Source organism: Protopterus annectens, chromosome 14.part0 (assembly GCF_019279795.1).
Source record: "Protopterus annectens isolate FY-2018-M chromosome 14.part0, PAN1.0, whole genome shotgun sequence".
Taxonomy (NCBI): Eukaryota; Metazoa; Chordata; order Ceratodontiformes; family Protopteridae; genus Protopterus; species Protopterus annectens.
Window position 1 is genome coordinate 64852390 of NC_056748.1, and position 20645 is coordinate 64873034.

The 20645-nt window shown below is 46.3% G+C and overlaps 1 protein-coding gene across 1 annotated transcript in view; it reads right to left on the reverse strand.

Annotated features, from left to right (window-relative positions):
• DDX21 (DExD-box helicase 21) overlaps nt 1-20645 on the reverse strand; it is an 835772-nt gene that overhangs the window by 773841 nt on the left and 41286 nt on the right. Inside the window, exon 3 of the mRNA XM_044055776.1 lies at nt 11038-11113. Within this exon, the coding sequence (XP_043911711.1) occupies nt 11038-11113 (76 nt within the window). The remainder of the gene's footprint in view (nt 1-11037; nt 11114-20645) is intronic.

Below are 20645 nucleotides of genomic sequence, written 5' to 3' on the forward strand. Positions count from 1 at the left end.
CAATTCCTACTGAACCATCCACCTTAGACTCAAACTGCATGAAGATACAATCATGGAACTCGTAAACAAAGACATTGGTAACCTCCAAGCTCTGGACCCCACCCAGTTCGAGTTTGTGAAAGGCAGATCACGCCTTCTGAACCTGATTGACTTCTTTGAGGCAGTCACCAAAGCTGTACATGAGAGTAAGGTGGTTCACACAGCCTATCTTGACCTCGCCAAGGCTTTTGACACCATTCCCCCATTCTGGAATTATAGCTAAACTCACTAAAAAAGAAGTTATGTAGTCACCATAACTTTCCATCCGAGTAGGTACTTCATTTGTCTGCAACCTGTGGGTATCGGATCCGAGCCAGCAGCTTCACAAGCTACAAGATCAGAGCTCCTAGCTCCTCCCCCTACCCATAATCCCCTGCCACTAACTATTACCTCAGATCGATTTTGCCCAATCTAAGTCATAACCTCGACAGAGGTATACTGAAGACCTAACCTCAAGACAGCAATATTTTAGGTGACCAGAAAAACCCGAAAAAGGGTTAGGGGGATGGCAGGGGGGGGATGGTTGCAGACAAATTAAGTACCTACTCAGATGGAACGTTATGGTGAGTACATAACTTCTTTATCTGAAGTAGTTACTTCATTTGCTCTGCAACCTGTGGGACAGAGTCCCCAGCTACCTAGACAATAAACCTGGGTGGCCTTATGGAAGGATATTCCGAAGCACCGCGGAGCCAAAAGAAGCCCTTCTTCTCAATATCATATCCAGTTTATAATGAGAAATGAACGTATGAGAAGAGGACCAGGTAGCTGCTGGACATATGTCATCCAAAGGAACCCTGGACCAGAAAACTGCTGAGGTGGTGATGGACTGTTTAGAATGAGAGTGTATTCCCATAGGAGCTGGTTTGCCTGAAGATACATACCCCTGAACTACACATTGACAAATCCAATTTGCTAGGGTCACTTTAGAAATGGCCCTTCCCCTGGCTAATTTTGCAAAGGACACAAACAATTGACCAGACTTGCGAAAATCTTTAGTTCTGTGCAAGTAAAAACGTAGTTGCCTGTGTATGTCCAGTCTGTGCAATATGTACTCTCACTTATTCTGAAAATTTGGAAAGAACACGGGCAAATTGATTGATTGATATTTGATTCTGAAGCCACCTTAGGTAAGAAAGACGGGTTAGTCCTGAGAGACACTCTATCCCTGTGAAAAATGAGATAAGGGAGTTTCATACATAGTGCTTGGAGTTCTGAAACCCTCTTAGCAGAAGTAATAGCTACCAAGAAAGCCGTTGTCCAGGACAAGAATTTTAAAGGAATCGAGGCTGCAGGCTCAAAGGGTGGACTCGTCAGGGCTTGCAAGACTAGTGTCAAATCCCATGGGGGCACCACTGTTTTCACAGAAGGTTTCAAGAGAAAGATGCCTCGCAAGAAAGTTTTGCATAACTTTGTGGATGCCAATGGTCCTAGTCCATTTCCCACATGAAAATGGGAAATGGCTGCTAACTGCACCTTAACTGTAGAAACACTTGCTCCCTGCCGAAAAATCAGCGACAGGAAGTCCAGGATTGTCGGAATAGGAACTGTAAAAGGATCCAGGCCCTTGTCTGTTGCCCAGATGGAGAAGCGTTTCCACTTGCTATTATATATTTTCCTGGTAGCTGGCTTATGAGCCTCTACCAGAATGGCCTTCACTGGTGATGAGATACCGGGAGTCCTAGCCATCAGTGGAACTGGATCAACCAAGCCGCAAGCTGGAGGTTTACCAGGTTCGGGGTCAGACATCCTGCAGGATGTGAAATCAGGTTTGGAATGGGTTCCAGTATCCAAGGGGGAGTTAAACTGAGACCGCAGGTATGGGAACCAGATCTGGCGAGGCCAGAATGGGGCTATGAGGATAACTCTGCTCCCCAACCGAGAGGCTTTCTGTATGAACTTAGTCATAAGCGGAAGGGGAGGGTAAGCATAAAGAAGACCGGGAGGCCAAGCATGAACAACAGCGTCTCTGGGAGTCTCCCCCTCGGGGGGGGGGGGAGTATTGCGAAGTACTCACTGCATTTTGTGTTTAATGGAGAAGCAAAAAGATCACAGCGAGGCCAACCCCACTTGCGAAAGATCTGCTTTGCAACTGATGGATTAAGAGACCACTCGTATGGAGTGAGAATTATCCGACTCAGTTTGTCCGCTAATATGTTGGACCGTCCCGGAATGTGCGTTGCTACTAGAAAGCGGTTGGTGGATATCACCCATTCCCACACTCTCATAGCTTCTCGACAAAGGGGATAAGACCTGGTTCCCCCCTGTTTATGTACCAGACAACCGACATATTGTCTGTCTGGACTGCAATAGTCCCCAGAGGAAGAAGGTCGTGGAGAGCTTGCAACGCTAGAAGCACCGCCCTCATCTCTAGGACATTGATATGCAGAGCGGTCTCTAGGGAAGTCCACGTGCCTTGGACGGTTCTGCCCGAACAATGCCACCTCCACCAGAGGAGAGAAGCATCCGTGGTCAACGTGGCTTGGGGCGGGGGAATCACAAAGGGTCTCCCTTGCCTCAGCTCTCGAGAGTGAAGCCACCAAAGAATGGAATCCCCGCAAACTCTGCTCAGTGGAATCGGGGAGCTTAACGGGTGGAGTAATAGTGACCACTGAACCTGGAGGGTCCATTGTAAAACCCGCATTCGCAGGCATGCATAAAGGGATAGACCGATTGCTGCTGCCATAGACCCTAGTGCCCTCAGGACCAACTCCGCCGCAGGAGCTTGGTTCTGAAGAAGAGTAAGCACCTGAAGCGACAAGCTGCTCAGCCTGTCCGACATCAGAAAGGCTCGAGAAGCACGGGTATCTAACTTGGCCCCTATGAACTCTAAGACTTGTAAGGGGCGAAGGAAGGATTTTTGAAGATTCACTGAGATGCCTAGACTCTGGGCAAGAGTCAGAGCGTAATCTCTTGCAACGCAGAGTTTATGCCTGTTGGCGGCGGTAAGGAGCCAGTCTAGGTACGGGAAAACCTGAATGCCCTGAAGTCTCAGGTGGGCTGCAACCACTGCCATGACCTTGGTGAACACCCTGGGGGCTGAGGTGAGGCCGAATGGAAGAACCCCGAACTGATAATGATTGGCTCCCAGCCGGAAGCGGAGAAACCTTTTGGATCGTCTGTCCATCAATATGTGGTAGTACGCATCCTTGAGGTCTATAGAGCACATCCAGTCGTTCTCCTGCAGGTAAGGGGAGAATTGATTGAAGTGTGACCATCCGGAATTTTTCCTTGGGGATGAACAGGTTCAGAGTGGACAAGTCTAGGATGGGTCTTAGGTCCCCCCGTCTTCTTTGGCACTAAAAAGAACCTGGAGTAATAACCCAATCCGGACTGATCTGGGGGGGCAGGATGGCTCTTTTTCTTAGCAACTTTGAAACCTCTGAAGCCGCTGCCTCCCTCTGATCGCGTGGAACATCAGGAAGGCGTCTGCTTGTAGGGGGAAGGCTTAGGAAGGGAATGGAGTAACCTCTGGATATGACGTGGAGCACCCATCGATCTGTCGTAATGGATTCCCAATTTGACAGATACTCCGTCAACCGCCCCCAGACTGCCTACAGAGATGGACAGTCGGGTAAGCCCTCAGGGCTGCTGCCCGGGTCTGTCCGAGAAAGGCTCTCTAGACCCAAAATTACGTGGCCCCCCCCTCTGCCTCTGGGCCGGCGTCCACCTTGTCCTCCTCTGCCTCTGGAGGACGAGGGGTCCGAAGCTGGATGGGATTGCTGAGACTTGCGGAACCACAGCTTCTTTTGTCCCCTTTGATTCCTTGAGAAGGATCGTTGAGGATTAGAGAAGCAGACCCCAACGGCATCCTTCTCGCTTTGGACCAGCTTTTCGCGAACGGTCTTGCCAAAAAGCGAAGACCTGTCAAAGGGCGCATTCGCGAAGGACACCTTGAAGAGTTCCGCGGAATCGCAAAGGAGGAGGCAGGCGTGATGCCACAAGATGACCCCTGCTCCACTGGCCCTAGCAGCTCCCTCTGTTGCATGTGAGAGTAGCCGCATGGATGTGTTAGATATGGATTTTAGAGTGGCCATAAGAGTCGAAAACACATTCTTGTCCTCGACCGACATGGACTTCGGGGGGGGGGGGCTGCAGCGTATTCCTTAATCAAGTCTCGCTGTAGCCTAATGGTATGTGCTATATAATTCAGCACCCTCATAGAGAAGGTCGCTGAAGCAAACATCCGCTTCCCAATGCGGTCCAGCGCCAGAGATTCCTTATCCAGCGGGTGGACCGAAGAACTCTCTTGGGCGAGTTCTCTCTTCGTGGCAGCCGCCACCAACATGGCATAGACTGCAGACCCCTTGGCCCATGACTGTCTATCTGATGGGGGGGCTAAGGACTTTGTCTGGCCGTCTCAGGATTGGCTCCACGGTGTCGGGCTCCTTCCACGCCCTGGTAGTAATAAGGTCTACCAGGGGTCAGCCGGAGGGGACACCCAGGAGGTAGACAGGCCTGCCTCAAACGCCTCCAGGAACACGGATTCATCCGCGGAAGGTTTTTGGGCAGATCACCCCCCTCTAATACGCAACATCTCCGTGATCTTGGGGAACCTTCCGTTTCATCCAAATCCGTGTCTGTGGTGAAGGACTCAGGGGAGTCCAGGTGCCTCCTTTTACACCTCCGTTTACGAGGGACCTCCTCGGTGGGACTGTCCGAGGAGGGCTCTTCAACGGCTTCCTGTTCCTCCACGGGAACCGGCTGGAGGGCTTGGGCAGGCTGTCCCAATGGACAGATGACGGAGGATAGACCCATATGCAGCAGGGGTGCGGGAGGATCCGAAGCCTGGACTGGGGACCTCGACAGCACCCTCTCCACTACCTCAAAAGCCGAAGGAGAACTATTCTCCCCAGGCTCTGAGAGCAATCTCCTCTGCTCCGAGGTAGGGACCGGAGTCAGAGCCGATGTGGTCGGATCCGAGAGAGAAGTGTGCTCCGACCTCAATGGCGCCAAAGACACATCAACTCCCCCGGATCCGACGCTCTGCCCTCGGCCCCGAGAACTCGGATCCGAAATACTAGAGGGCATGGTCGGCGAAGTGACCGGCGCTGACGAATCCCCGGCTCCGAAAGGGCCCAGATCCGATGACTCCAAAACCTGAAAATGGGTTGGAGAAGGAGTGATCGAAGCGAAGACAGAGGCCGCACTCCCCCCCTGAGGGGGGGGGAGGCAAGAGCACCCCCATCTGCATTTGGGTCTGCAAGAATCGACGCATCATCCGATCCATATCGGCGTCGGTGAGGCTCCTGGTCGACCTGGAGGAAGTTGTCGAGGCAGGCCAGGAGGGTCGCCTCGACGACCCCGAGGGAGACTGGTACTCCCCCTCCAGCGAAAAACGAGGCGAACGGAGCCGAGAGGGGGAGGATCCGGAAACCCTCGAGGGAGAGCTACCCAGCTTAGATGGCGGGCTGTGGGTTGAGTCTCAGCCCGCCTTTTTTGAGACCTGTGTCTCTAATCTTTGTACCTCTTCTCTTTAGAGGAAGAGGCACCAGAGTCCCCCGAACTCAAACCCAAAGCGGGAGGATGAGTCCCCGGTTGAGCGGGGGGAGTGGAAGGCACTGGGGCTGAGGAGACAGCCCGAGCCTTGGAGGGGGAGGAAGAAGCAGCCGAATCCTGGGGGAGCAAGTCCGCCAGGATCAGCTTATTCTTCCTGTCCCTAAGTGCCCGGGGGTTAAAGGCTGCACAGATTTGGCAAGCCATTGATAAATGGGCCACCCCCAGGCATAAAACGCACTTGAGTGTGGCCATCAGCAGGAGAAAGCTTATGGCCACACTCAGTACATTTTGAAAAAACGGCCTTGGGCCCTTCAGCCATTACCACAAATACACGCACACCCAAACACTAAGTGGGGGAGGGGTGGACACAGAAAACTAACACTACTACACAAAAAAAAACTATTTAATTAACTATACTGTCTACAGGGACACTAAACAAACACACAACAATCAAACTCTGAGGAAAAAGCTTTTCTCTAAGAGAAAAAGGAACAGTCTCACCAATTTAGCTAAGGAGCTCTTCAAAAAGTAGCTGTCTTCAGCCGCTGCAAAAATGATCTGGGGTAATACAGTTAGTGGCAGGGGATTATGGATAGGGGGGAGGAGCTAGGAGCTCGGATCTTGTAGTTTGTGAAGCTGCCGGCTCGGATCCAATACCCACAGGTTGCAGAGCAAATGAAGTAACTACTTCAGATCTAGCTATAAATCCCTACTTCACAAGATGGGTTACCAACTGGCTCACTGACAGAACCCACACTGTAAAAGTTGCAGACTCCAAATCTGAATTCAAAACCAGTCAGAAGTGGAGTACCACAGGGTTCAGTCCTGGGACCTCTTCCATTTGGCATCTACTTCTCTGAAGTACAAGCTAACACAGAAGGCCTCTGGTTAACAAAGTTCACAGATGATTGCAAACTAGGAGCCACAGCAGAGTCCCCAAATGATGTGGACATCGTACAGAAGGGCCTCACTGAGACAGATGCCTGGTGTCAGAGGCATGGCCACAAGCTCAATGCAAAATGTGCATGGTCATCCCCTTTGGTTACCTCACAAGACATCTGCAGTACTCTTTTGGATCAACAGCAACCATTTTGTTCAGATTCTGCCAACACTTTCAAATGCTTCCTCAGATCTGCCTACTGGGAGAGATTAGTTTTGAAAGCCATGATGGTAAAACTTTATGCAGACAAAAGAACCGGCGGAGTAAAAGTATGGTGTGGAGTGCAGGCTTTGGAAGCTGTTTGGGATGAATAGGTCTTCAGTGGTCAGGTTAAAGATAGGGCTTGTGAGAAGGGAAAAATAATTACATATAAACAGAGCAGCCATGGACCGTGTAAGTGAGTAGTGGTAATGCTGTATTACACTTTACAGTAGCTGCATCTGAAGAGCGGGTATCCGAGTGATTAACTGTCCCAAATTTATGCTAGGTTATTTAAGTAAACAAGCATGTGGGGGGGGGGGGGTGCCATGCATCAGAATGCTTAAGTCTTGAAATCTAGATTATTGTTTAGCCTGTAGGACGATATGGAGTACGACCCCAAAGTAATTACATAGGGTCACTACCATGTTTGGAGATGAAAGAAGTTAAAATAAATTATAAGAAATAATAAGTAATAAAACATGGGGGGGGAGGGACTAACGAATCCAGTCGCATGTGGTGAAGATAAGTTAGGGTTGGAGGAAAGGTTCAAATTATAAGGATGAGGAATGGAAGGTAGGATGTCAGAAGGGGGTCGTACAAACTCAGAATGCGAAGAAATCATGAAGCTTCAGTAACATTCCAAAGGAGCTTCCATGCACTTGGGAGGGTGAGCAGTTGAAAAGCTACAGTACTCTATATAAAAAAAAAACACGATAGCCATTACTGAAGTGTGGGAAGTTAGCATAGAGAAGAAGGGTATGTAGTGGGGAGGGGGTTGTCCCTATATAGTTATTGTACAGCCATAAGGATGGAATGGAAATAGGTGCCTATAGTGAACCGCACTGAGCTAATGTTCAGAGCCATTACTGCTCAAGGCTAGGAGCCAATAAGAGTATTGATTCATCATGGGTGAAGGTTGACCATGCTGAGTGGCTGGACTTAGCCTACATTTGATGTTAAAGGAGGAAAAACTTTGAAATGTAGTAAAACATTGGGGGGGGGGTAAAACTGGTTGACTGGTTGCAAGAGGTGAAGATGGCTGTTTAGTAGGACGGTTAATGTATACGGTTAAATTAAGGAAGGGGGTGTCTGACAGTTTTGTAACATTTAAAAACTGTAGACTGGCAAGTTACACCATATAAATCCTCTTGGTAAACGGAAAAAAAAAAAAAAAAAAAAAAAAGAGAACAGTCAAAAAGAACCCAAGGAAAATAAGATGCTACTTTTTAGAACTTTCATCACAACTGGAAACCAAGGATATAAGGTTAGGAAAGTGAACTGTTAATCTTATCCTCTGATTTTCAACATGCCATTCCTCTGTGCAGGTAATCCTACCGACCTGCATCATCAATTTGAGGGACAGCGACTTTTGTGGTGTATTAGCTGACAGACACATGAAGAAATTAAAAGCAGAGAGGATGACACAAACAAGAATAAGAGACTGAAGTGGGAAGAATTGTGTCATGTGTCCTGCTGGGAAGCAGAAGTATTTGCACTGGATGGGCAGATATGCTTTTAGTAGCCTAGAAATTTAAGGTAAAAACTGTCCCAGTTTCCCCCTATAATCCCACCTAGATAATATTTAGTACCCAGCAACCCTACAGCACCTCTCAGTTTTTTTTCATTAACCCTCTGATTTTCTTATCAGAGATCATGAAGGCCACACCATGTTTTGACTGCGATATTACACTGCTTCGGAGAGCAACATGTTTCAGTCTGCAAATGACACAGGCTAGTCAAAGATTGTGGAGTTTTCAGTGTTTCTCACAATGTCTTTTTTTGCACTGCAACTGTGTTAATGTGGAAAGTAAATAATACCCCAGCATGTCGTATCTCAAGAGTAAACAAAGATAGTGATCCAGTTAAAAGAAGCAAACACACTGCTTTTTTAGCCTGGCTAGCGATTCACAGCACTATCGGTATAACTAAATGGAAAGAAAAACATATTTATGATGTCTAGTCTGTAACATAATTCAAGGATGCAAAAAGTGAAGAGGGGAGGGGAGAAAACACACACTAAATCCCATAACAGCCAAGGGAGGATACAAATAATTCTGATTTATTTTTAGTGCAAATAAGAGTAATTATGATGCATCAATACCGCACAGAATACATTAAAAATCCATATACATGTGCATGTTTTTTTTTTCCAGGGTGGAGTTTTCCATTAATATAACCATACAATGTCGAAGCAGCATTCTCAATGTTTCAGTCTGAAATAGTTTCTCTGCACATCATTCTGACTTTGTGTAACCTTATGTTACTGACTTCTCTTGTCTGTCACATCCCTGACATGCAGAATGGGAGACACAGCTGTACAGACCTTTACAACTTTAACATTAAAGTAATAAAGTATGTCATAGATCTGCAGTAGACTGGTTCCCCATCTATGATGAGCTATTATGCAGTGCATCCACAGAGTGCTGGGAAAGGTTCCATTTCCCCTGTGAAACTACAGTGGATTACACAGGGAATGCAAGAACAAACAGATACCATCTGCAGGAGAAACAGGTTTCAGAAGCCCCTGTGCTTCCCCTTGATATGTACTGATGCTGCAGCATGCCATACCACCCCCTCCCCAGACAAATAACACATTGGCTGCTCACCCTCATATTCCTCCGGAACCTGGGTTGGTTGATAGACAATCAGAGGTCATCTGGGCCACACATAGGGTTTCAAATTTGTACAAACACAGTAATACCAATCCTTCAAATTGAATAGTCAAACATTAAAAAAAAGTTTCAAGTACACATAAACAAAGTTTTTGTTGGAAGACAAGTAACTACCACACAATATACTATAAACAAAACTACTACTAAATGGATTAGACTGTTACAAAGAATGTAACCGGTCTGACTAGGGGTGATATCTTAAATTAGTTAAAATGAAGCCTACAAGGCTCTGCAATCATCATCATTAACCGCTCATACCACCCCCTTCCTTTTTCTCCATCTTGTACATGGGGTCAGGGTGTCACATCAACAGGGACCATCATCTACAGCTAATGTTCACTCCACCTGATGGCTATCCCTGCTGTGGTGGTTGTTGTGTACCACACGAATGCACACATGCAGTCACACACAGGGCCAATTTAGAGTGCATAATCCACCTACTGCACATCTCTGGAACTTTGAGAGGAAACAGGATCACAAGGAGAAAACCCATGAAAACAGAAGGACATGCAGACTCCAAAGTGAAGAACCTGTTGCGGTCAGGTGACACTACCTGCTGTGTCACTGTAACCTATCTGGATTTGGACGCATGTAAAGAGGGAAGAATAATTAATGCAGCAATGTCAGGTGCAGGCAAAAAGCTTGCTGGACTACCAGTTCTTGTGGAGCTTACACCTTTACCTCAGGGAGGCAGACACACACACACAACGTTCAGACAGACGTCAATACGTGCATTTAGATTAGATTAAAAATGAATAATGTGCAGGAAAGTGAACTGATGCTCAAAACTGCCCAATGACGCAATGGATTAGCATACCACCCACACCAACGCCCTACTCAAGTTCAGAACACAGTGAAGGCTCCAAAACTGTGAAAAATGAGCTAGGTACTGCACGTAAAACAGCAAAGTGTGACATTTACTGGTGCACAATTTAAAATGTTTTTGTACCCCCCCTGCCCTCTCACACCCTGCTAGTTACGTGCATTAACTCCAAGACTGCTGTACTGCAGAAGGGAGAAGCTTCCAAGCTACAGCATTGTTTTACATAATATACATTTACGCCCGATTACATTTCAGACTCTCACTAAATGTGAAGACTTTGTAACTATGACTGGAACCCACCAGATTGGTGCCCTACTTATGCCAGTTACTTGCTATAATGAGCTTTAGCTCCCTACAACACTAAATTGTTCAAAGCTGGTTCTGAAAACTGGTGTGGTTAAAAAGGAAGCTACTGAAAAAGCAGAACACTGAGCTACTGTTTTACACAAACAAACTTCAAGAATACGATATACACACACTTTAAAAACGTACTCATAACAGACCCACTGCTCTCAATTCCTGTACTCAAGAATCATGGAAAAAGCCAAAACAGCGAGAAACAAAAGCTTAAAATCAGGGACAGTTTTTTTAATATTACTTTTTAAAAACACTGCACTTATTTAGAATGTTAATAAAACAGCATATATTATTCATAAAAATGAATTATAAAAAAGTTTGAAACCAAGGTCTGGCATCATCACCTGGTGATTATTTTCAGTGATTTACCACAAAATCAAAATTTTTATGTAGGACATGGCAAAAATGAAGCAAAATTCAAGGACAATTGAGAGCTATGCACATTCTATGTACAACTAAGGAAAAAAAAATGGTCTTTAATAACAATGCAATACATTGAAAGTTACCTTTAAGAAGGTCAACAGTTCCTTTGGCAATCTGGAAATTGGAGAAAGCGCCCTCTCTCTGTTCGAGAGTAAGCTCCTGTAGAAAGAGAACACTTATTACAGAACAATATAGCAAGGTGCTGGAGGTACTGTATTCAGCTACACAACTGTTTTAACTAGAACAATCCCAAATCACAGCACTGCCGGCCAAGAATAAAGCAAGGGCACTGCTTAAACCAACATAAAAGTACAACTGGGTAAGAACTTAACATAACCGTAGATGCCCTCTCTCTTCATTGTTGCAGTATTCTTTACAACAGGGATCCCCTGCCAAGGGTAGCCCAACGTCCAGACAGTATATCAAAGCCTTTAGATTGCCTAAGGTACACGGTATGTCACACATACGCTCCCTGCATAAAGTGCAGGGTATAAAGGTGATGCCCGGATGTACCATCCTTTGAAATGAGACCTAGTAGGAAAGCCAGTCCAAGGAATAGAATAGAGAGGTAAACTACATCCAGAGGAGAAGGGAGGAGGGAGGGACGGAATATTGCAACAGTGAAGAGAAGGACATGTAAGTTCTTACACAACTGTACTACAACCTTCCATTTCACTGTTGCAGTACTCCTTACACTAGGGAGAGTGCCAAACCTCAGGAAGAAGAGAGGGAGGAGGAAGAACCAGCAGAGTCCTCCAGAAACCCAGGAAGGATGGCCCTAGTAAAGCCAGCTCTAGCTCTGGATATCATATCCAACAAACAATGTGTGGTAAATGTATGCACAGAAGTCCAGGTAGCTGCCTGAAAAATAGAGTTGGTATCTAAATCCTTGAAAAAGCACCAGAAGAAGCCACAGCCCTAGCAGAATGAGCCTTAACAGAAGGAGAAATGTTCTTAAAATGCAAAGAAAAACAAAGGGAAATAGCTCAAGATACCAAAGACCATCACAGATTCGACCCGGCAAAGTGAGCGGCAGCTCCTGAGCTCAAGCTCCTCACTTCTTACCACTCACAATCCTCAAATCAAGTTTGCCAAAGAACTGTCCCTTACAGGGACCTAGATTATTCAGAAAACACAGACCACCAGCCCACACTGCACCCCTAAGATTCCTTTGGCCACCAGAAGGAGGGGGATGGAGGGTGGGAACGCGATTAATAATGACACCGGATAGCACAGATGCCCCAAGTTATGGTGAGTACATAACTCTATCAGATGCTGTGTCATTATTAATCACAGATGGCTCGCAGCGTCCCCAGCTATCCAAAATCCTGGGAGGCCTCAAGGAAGGACATGCCGGAGCACTGCAGAACCAAAGGATACCCTACCTCTAGGCATCAGATCCAACTTATAGTGCATCACAAAAGTATGACGACTCGACCAAGTGGCCACAGCACAAATGCCACCCAATGATGTCCTAGCCCAGAACGCAGAGTGGGCTTTAAGACGTCTGGGAAGATCTTTGTTGTTAAGCTGACAGATATGTCCTATACAGAAACAATCCAACGAGAGAGGGAGACAGATATGGCATTGCCTCTCCTGGCTTGAGAAAATGCTACAAATAGTTGGGTCAGATTTTCGAAAATTTTCAGTCCTGATTAGATAGAAATGCAGCTGTCGATGCACATCCAGGCAATGCAGCTGCTGCTCACCCCTGTTAGAATAATTGGGGGAAAAAAACGGATTGCTTCCTGTCTATTTTCCAAAGCCACTTTGGGAATAAAGGAAGGATTACTTCTAAGGGAAACCCTGTCCTTACGGAAAACCATAAAAGGGGGGTTTTATACACAGGACTTGCAATTTAGAAACTCTTTTGGTGGAAGTGACAGCAACTAAAAAGGCAGTCTTCCAAGACAACAGCTTGATATTACAAGTTGCAGCAGGTTCTAACGAAGAAAGGGTCAAAGACTGCAGTACCAAGGAAAGATCCCACGGAAGGGAAGAGTCCTTCAAGGGAGGCCGAAGTAAGAACACTCCCTTTAGAGACACTTAGATAATCTTGAAGAAAAAACTGGGCTAAACGTCCAGATGAAAGTTGGATATTGCTGCCAGCTGAAGCTTTAATCATAGAAAAACTTTATGAAAAAGGCAAGACAAGAAGAACAAGATAGCAGACATGGGGGCTGATGAGCCCAAATTGAAAACCTCTTCCATTTGGTGAGGTAGACTTTCTTGGTAGATGGCTTCTGGGAAGCCAAAATAATATCCTTCACGGGGAAGGTAACTTTGTTTGGCCGATGATCACTGGAACTGGAGGAACCAGGCTGCCAGATTTCAAGGACTTCCTTTTGGGAGGGGGAAGCCCCCTCAGGTGGGAAATAAGATCCGGAGCTGGATCTAATACCCAAGGCAGATATTTCACATGAGACCAGAGGAGGGAGAACCACGTCTGTCGAGGCCAAAAGGGGGCAATGAAAATGAATTGGGCCTTCAGCCGCCAGGCTTTCTGCAGAACTTTGGGAATCAGGGGGATCAGAGGACAAGTAAAAAGGAGACCCGGCAGCCAATCATGAATCAGAGCAGAGGGATCAGGGCAAAAAAGGTGCTGCACTTGTGACTGTCCCGAGACACAAACAGGTCGCAGCACAGGGATCCCCATCTGCTGAATATCCAGTTCACCACTGACGGATTATTGAACCTTCATGACGACTCAGGATGGTCCTGCTCAGTCTGCTAAAATGTTGGATTCGCTGGGGATGTGACTGCAAGAAGAAAGCGACCAGAGGCTATCGCCTATTCCCAAATTCTCATGGCCTCTCTGCACAGAGGGTAAGATCGTGTTCCCCCTTGTTTGTTGACATACCATGTTGTCTGTCTGAGTAGTTACTGTCCCAAGAGGGAGGAAATCTTGGAAGGCTTGCAATGTCAAGAGGACTGCTCTCATCTCGAGGACATTGATTTGTAACTTGGTCTCCGATGGGGTCCATATGCCTTGGACCATCCTTCCCTGGAAATACCCCCCACCCCAACAGGGAGTCATCCATAGTCACCGTGGTTTGGGACAGAGGAAGCCAATTGTCCAAGTACAGGAAGATCTGAAATCCCTGTACCCGGAGATGGGCTGCAACCACCGCCATACATTTGGTGAACACCAGGGGGCTGAGGTGAGACTGAAGGGCAAGGCCCTGAACAGATAGTGACTGGCTCCCAGCCGGAAGCACAGAAATCTCCTGGAGCATCGGTATTTTGATGTGATAGTACGCGTCCTTGAGATCTATGGAGCACATCCACTCGTCCTTGCACAGAAGCAGCAGAATGGACTGAACAGTGACCATCCGGAATTTCAACTTCTGGACTGACAGGTTCAGCCGACTGAGGTCCAGGATGGGACGCAATTCCCTGGTTTGTTTTGGCACTAAAGAAGCAAGAGTAAATTCCAGATCCTTGCTGTCCTGTTGGGACCTTTTGGATGGCCCTTTTTTGCAGGAGGTCATGGACCTCTATGAGTGCCAACTCCCTTTGGCGGGGTGGGACATCTGGGAGTGACTTCAGTTGTGGTTGGGGGCGAATCGAATGGAATGAAATAACCCCTGGATACACTGTTAAGTACCCACCGGTCCAAGGTAATAGAAGCCCAGGCCAGCTGATGCAGGGATATCCGAAACCCCCCCCCCCGATTGCCTCCAGGGTAGGGCATTCGGGCAGCACTTCAGGGTCTCTGCTGGGGGTTTTCCGAGAAAGGCTCTTGGAATTCCTAATTTTGCGGACCCCCCCCTCTGCTTCTAGTGTAGTTCCTGCTGTCGAACCCCCTCACTGGGCCAAAAGAGGAATCCTGTGGAGCATCCTGGAAGGAAGACTGCGACTTATGGAACCACAGTTTCTTACTGCCCCTCAATCTTAGAAAAGGACCATTGGGGAGTAGCAAACTTGATCCCGACAGCCGACAATGCCTTACCCTCATGCTCACTGCAGGTCAAAGTCTCTCTGACTGAGGGACCAAACAGAGTGGACCCATTAAAAAGGGGAGTTAGTGAAAGCCGCCCTGAAGTTGTCCGCGAATCCGCATAGGCGGATCCAGGCCTGATAGCAATGCCTGTACAGGACGCTTGAGAGAGTTTGAGATCAACCTCATTGAAGCATTGGCTAGGGAGGGGAGAGTAGTGAACTTTGGAGAAACTATCTTCAAGCCCTCCAGAGGCAATAACTCTGAAAAGGGAAGCAGACAGTTCTGACACCAATTCCCTTTGCAGCCGGGTGAAATGCACCATGTAGTTAGCGGTCCTCAGTCCAAAAGTAGCCGAGGCATAAGTGCTTTTACCAAACCAGTCCAATCGCCCTAGACTCCACGTTAGGGGGATGGACCGAGGAGCTCTGTTCCACGAGATCCTTTTTGGTGGCTGCGGCAACCACAATAGCATCCACTGGAGCACCTTTTCTCCAAAAGGGCATGTATTTGCCAGGGCTAAGAAATCTCTTGGGTACAGTTTCCACTGTGTCCAGCTGGCCACAAGTTGGACAAACTCGTCAGCCGAGGGGGGGGGGGGTGACACACAAGATGAGCCTGCCCTGAACGCCTTCAAGAACATGGATTCCTCAGAGGACAGGGTTGGGAAGACCAACTGTCCCACTGATCATGGATTTCCAGGATGTTACCGAAGGATATCGCCTCAGGCAGAAGTCTGGGGGACCTGTCCCCTTCATCTAAGTCTATGTCATCTGTCAGAGACTCCCGTGGGGAGTCAAGGTGCCTCCCCTTGCTCAACTTCTTCCAAGGTTCCTCCGCCAGGGGCTCAGGGGAGGACTCCGAGGAGGAGGGGACCCCAACCTCTGAAGATTATCTCAGGGTGGCTGACTCTGGGCCAAAGACGAGGCCTCGCCACCCAAAATGGAACCAGGTAATATAGTGTTCACAGCTGAGGTGGAGGAAGCCGACCAACTGGACACGGTCCTCTGTATCACCCAAAATGGAGAGGTACTGGACGAAGCCCCCTCCTCCCTCTCCCCACCAGCCAAGTCCGTGCGAGTGGGGGTCCCCCAGTGGCCCAGATGGGCATCTGGGTCACAAAATAAGGCCAACCCCACCAGGGACCCAGGTGGCATGGGAGTAGTTGTGCTTCCCAATGCCAACCAACGGTCCTTCGACAAGTCCTGAACCAGGGGAACCAAGCTCTCAAGAGTCAGTTGGGGAGAAAGGAGCAATGGGGTGGGAGAGGGACCCCTAGGCATACGATCAGGGGAAGGAAGTAAACCCAGTTCCATTTGAGCTTTGAGGAAACTCCTCTTCATTTGGTCCACATCTGAGGGGAGCAAACTTCTGGTGGACTAGAGGAAACAAGAGTGACCCAAATGAGTGGACAGCCTACGATCCCTAGAAGAGGACCTGCGGGGCCTCTTCAGATCCTAGGACAGAGATCGGACTGGTGAGTCTACCACAACGACCGTCTCGGTCAGCGAGGACAGAGCCAATGGATCCTAGCTAGCCTGTTGTTGAACCGCTGGATGCGAAGAAGACCTGATCCCCTCAGTCGGATCAGAGACCCTGCCAGCCCTGGAGAGTTTGGAACCGGCCTTAGAACCTGTGGCTCTAAGAGCCAAAACGCCTGGAGCTGAAGCCCCCGAGGCTGAACTCTGATCCAGAGCACTTGGATCCGAAAGCCTGGGCCGTTTGGAAGAGTATTTCCTCTTGGGATCTGGGGTTGCCTTCGAAGGAGTTCATAGACCAAGGTACCCCTGAAGCTAAACCCTTATGCAAAAGCTTATTCCTATGGTCTTGGAAAGCCCGGGGATTGAAACCTGCACACACATCGCAGTCAGTCACACTCTAAATGGGGCTCTCAGACAGCAGACCCACTCTTCATCTGAGTCAGCGGAGGCCAGGTTCTGACCACATGAGGAGCAACGTCTAAAACCTACAGGCTTCTCAGTCATACCTGCACACAACAAACCACTCACACACACTCACACACACTCACACACACTAGTGGGGAGAGAAGGGATCTAATGCCAGTGACAAACAAGGGAGGGTACCTAGTATTAAACTACATTACAGGGAACTCTACAGCACTAAAAACAGTAAACTTAGATTAGATAGGGAAAAATAAGAAAAAGCCTTAAAAGACTGAAAATACTTCAACTGCTTGCCCGAGCTCAGGAACCGACCGTTCATGACTACGGCAAATGAGATCTGAGAATTATGGGTAGTAGGAAGTGAGGAGAAGGGAGGAGGTTGAACTCAGGAGCTGTCACGCACTTTGCAGGCTCGGATCCAATGCTCAGATCCATGACCCATCCGTAATAATGACACAGACAGCATTTACAAAACATCTTATCCAAATAAAACCAGAGTTGACTATGCACATCCAAAATAACCATAACATTCTCACCAACATGAATAAACTGATTAAGAGATAACTCATTCACTACTTTTGGCATAAAAGTATTAGTATAAAGGGACACTCTGCTCTTATGGAAACCAAAAAGGGAGGACAAGCCCATAAGAGCTTCATGCTCAGACACCAGTCTAGCAGAGATTAGGGCCAAGAAAAGAACGGTCTTCCAAGAACAATGTTGCAAGGAAGCTGTAGCTGCAGGCTCAAAAGGTGCCTGGGTCAATTTCACCATAACAAAAATTAAGATCTCAGGGAGGAGAACAGGCTTCCTGGGTGATTTAATATGAAGGATGCATTTAAGAAACTGCAAGAAATAGCTGACAAGTGGACCTTGAATGTAAAACAAGTGAACCAAACCAAGAATGAATACAATTCACGGCACACAGGATAATTGGGAGGTTAGGCTTGAAAACCGAGAGTTGTTTTTGCAGTTGAGGTTGGATGCTTGTACCCCCCCTGGGATGAATGAGGCTTTAAATATTAACAGTGTTCTAAAAATGAGAAGAGCACGTTTATAAAATTGACTTATTTGGATAACTGATTGCATAGTTCCTTTATGTATAGGACAACTTAGTGACATCAATCAGAACGCTATGCATTTATCACAACTTTCATTCCTTCCCATTTTATTGTATTCAACATGTTTTATTTTTTTGGGATGGGATGTGATTTTAATGTTATTGCATTGTAGACATTAATTTTGTTTTATTTTAATATATTTAACTCATGGTATGCATTTAATAGGATTTTATATTATATAAGGTATTGTTTAGGTTTATTATTATTGATCACAGCAATAAGAATGTTACACACAAAACAGGTATGTTTTATATGGAAAAGCATCCTTTAGTGCCTACCATCATTTTAATGTAACATTACCAATTATTAGGTAATTAATGGGTGGAGTTCTAATTTGACTGCCTCTGCTATTTAAATAGTTTTTTTGTAGTGAACAGCTTTGTTTGCCTTGAAAAAGCCTGGTAATTTACTGGGTGAAAGCGCTTGGCTTATTTGTGTTTTGCTGTTCTGAATCACGAACTGTGACTTCTTGCTGTTTCTAAAATAAAAGGAATTTTATTCTACTGCTGACTACTGGAGCATTTAGGTTCGGATCCTGTGTGCCGTGAACTGTGTTCATTCTTGACAAGTGGACCTTAACAGATGAATAATCAAATCCAGCATTGGAGCAATTCACACACACAAGACAGAACCAAAGGAACATCCCAGGAAAGTGGATCCGGTTTCTGAAATTGTTGCTTAGATATCTGTTGTCTTACTGTTCTGCAAATATACAGAGATCAGTATATATTTTTTTGGTTTTATAATTTGCACTTTGATTCCTCACATCTCTGTTGAAACTGCCCCCCCCCCCCATTTTGGTTTCTATTGCTTGTGTGTTGTTAACTCAAGGTTCCCTTAATTTCAACTGTTAATAGCAGCAGTCTGCATTTAAAGTGAAACGTGTGTTGAGAGAGAGCCTTACAAGACTATCTGCAAATATATAGAGCTGAGTATATTTTTCTGTATTATTCTGTATTAGAGCGCTAAATTGTTGCTTAGATATCTGTTGTCTTACTGTTCTGCAAATATACAGAGATCAGTATATATTTTGTTGGTTTTATAATTTGCACTCGGATTCCTCAGATCTCTGTTGAAACTTTTCCCCACCCCACCCCCTCCCGGTTCTTGGTTGTAATTTAAATTTGGTGGCTTTTGCAGTGCCCGTCCCACTGTAGATTTGATCTAGGACACTCCCCCAGTCTCATCTCTTTTTACCGCTTTCTACCTAATAAACCCTTTCTGCACTTGCTTTTAGCCCTTTTTAATTTAATTACATTTTTTCAAACTGTGTGTGGACTAATATTGCTACATACTCAAGTGTGCCAGCTTGCACTGCATGTGAATTGTTTTTACTACTATTTTTGCTACTTTTCTGAAAAAAAAAATTGTAAGCCCGTTTCCTACCTTTCCTGTAATTAGTGTTCCAGATACAGATTTGCTGTATCCAGGACTATTTGTAAGCTTCTGAGCCCCCAAGCGTTTCTGTATTGGAGGGAAGCCTTCTACCTTATCAGTGGGAGTGGTAAGCACTAGGTAACCTACCACATAAGGAGTGGTTCTGGCCCAGAATTTGTAGCTATTGGCAGTTTGGGCGGTCTTCCATCTCTCTCAACTTTCTGATTTGAAAGCCTGCATTTGCACTTGTTTTTGTCCTGCAACTCCTGGGCCCATCTCATTTGCTCACTCAAAAAAAAAAATATATGTATCTGCTTTTACTGTATTAGTGTTTCTTCCTACTTTATTTTGTTTTGCTTTTGCGTCATCTTAAAACTACTCAATTGTATTTATTACTGCTTGGTGTAACTCATTCTAAGCCTTTTAGTTTAAGCACTTGGGCTTCAGACCAGTTGTTTTACATTAGGAAGGTTTGTGGCCTGCACTGTGGTGGCAGGACAGGTAGTTTACATCCTTCTAAGTTGTGAACTGCTGATTGAGGGCTCAGTGTCTGTTATTCTAAATGTGTATTAGTTCTGGTTTAAGCACTTGGGCGTCATGCCAGTTATTTTACATTAAGAAGGTTCGTGGTCTGCACTCTTGTGGGAGGAGAGGCTGGACTCTGCCCTTCTGAGCTGGGAATTTCTGGTTAAAGGCTTATAGTGCCTGCATATTTGAAATGTTTCTTACTGAAATTGGTACACCTTGTTTGCTGTAGCATAGACTAGATCCAGGCCTGCTGAATCTAGCTTTGTTTGTATGCTTGTTGTTTGTTTGCTTGTTATTTCCCTGAAATGCTAATTCCACCTAAAACGCGGCTTTTCAGCACTTCTGTGGATCCCTAGTGATATCTGCATTGCTTACTGTACTTATTTCCTTGTTTCACTTGAAAGAAAGTTACTGTTTGTCGTTTTTGCATTTAAGTTACCTGTAACACATTGCATTAAGTTACCTGGCACTTGCTCACTAAAGCAATTATATAAGTCAGCACTAAAATATTAAAAGCACTACACCCTCACAAATTCCCCTCGAGTAACTCGTTCCCCATTGGCCCCTTTTTTTCAATTATAAAGGAATTCCCAATACTATTCTAGCATGTCCAAAGGTCAGTTGTCAATCTCCTCTCCGGTCCAGCTGCTGAATCTGGGAATCTTGAGGCAATGTTACAACTGCCTCATGTACACAGACAACCCTCTCCTCCTCCCAACAAATTCCAACACATGTGAGAGATGCAACCATATAGCCATACTGGAGGCTAAGCTCTCTCAACTCAGTACTGGCGAAATCAGTCAGGAGGAGAAGGAAACCAC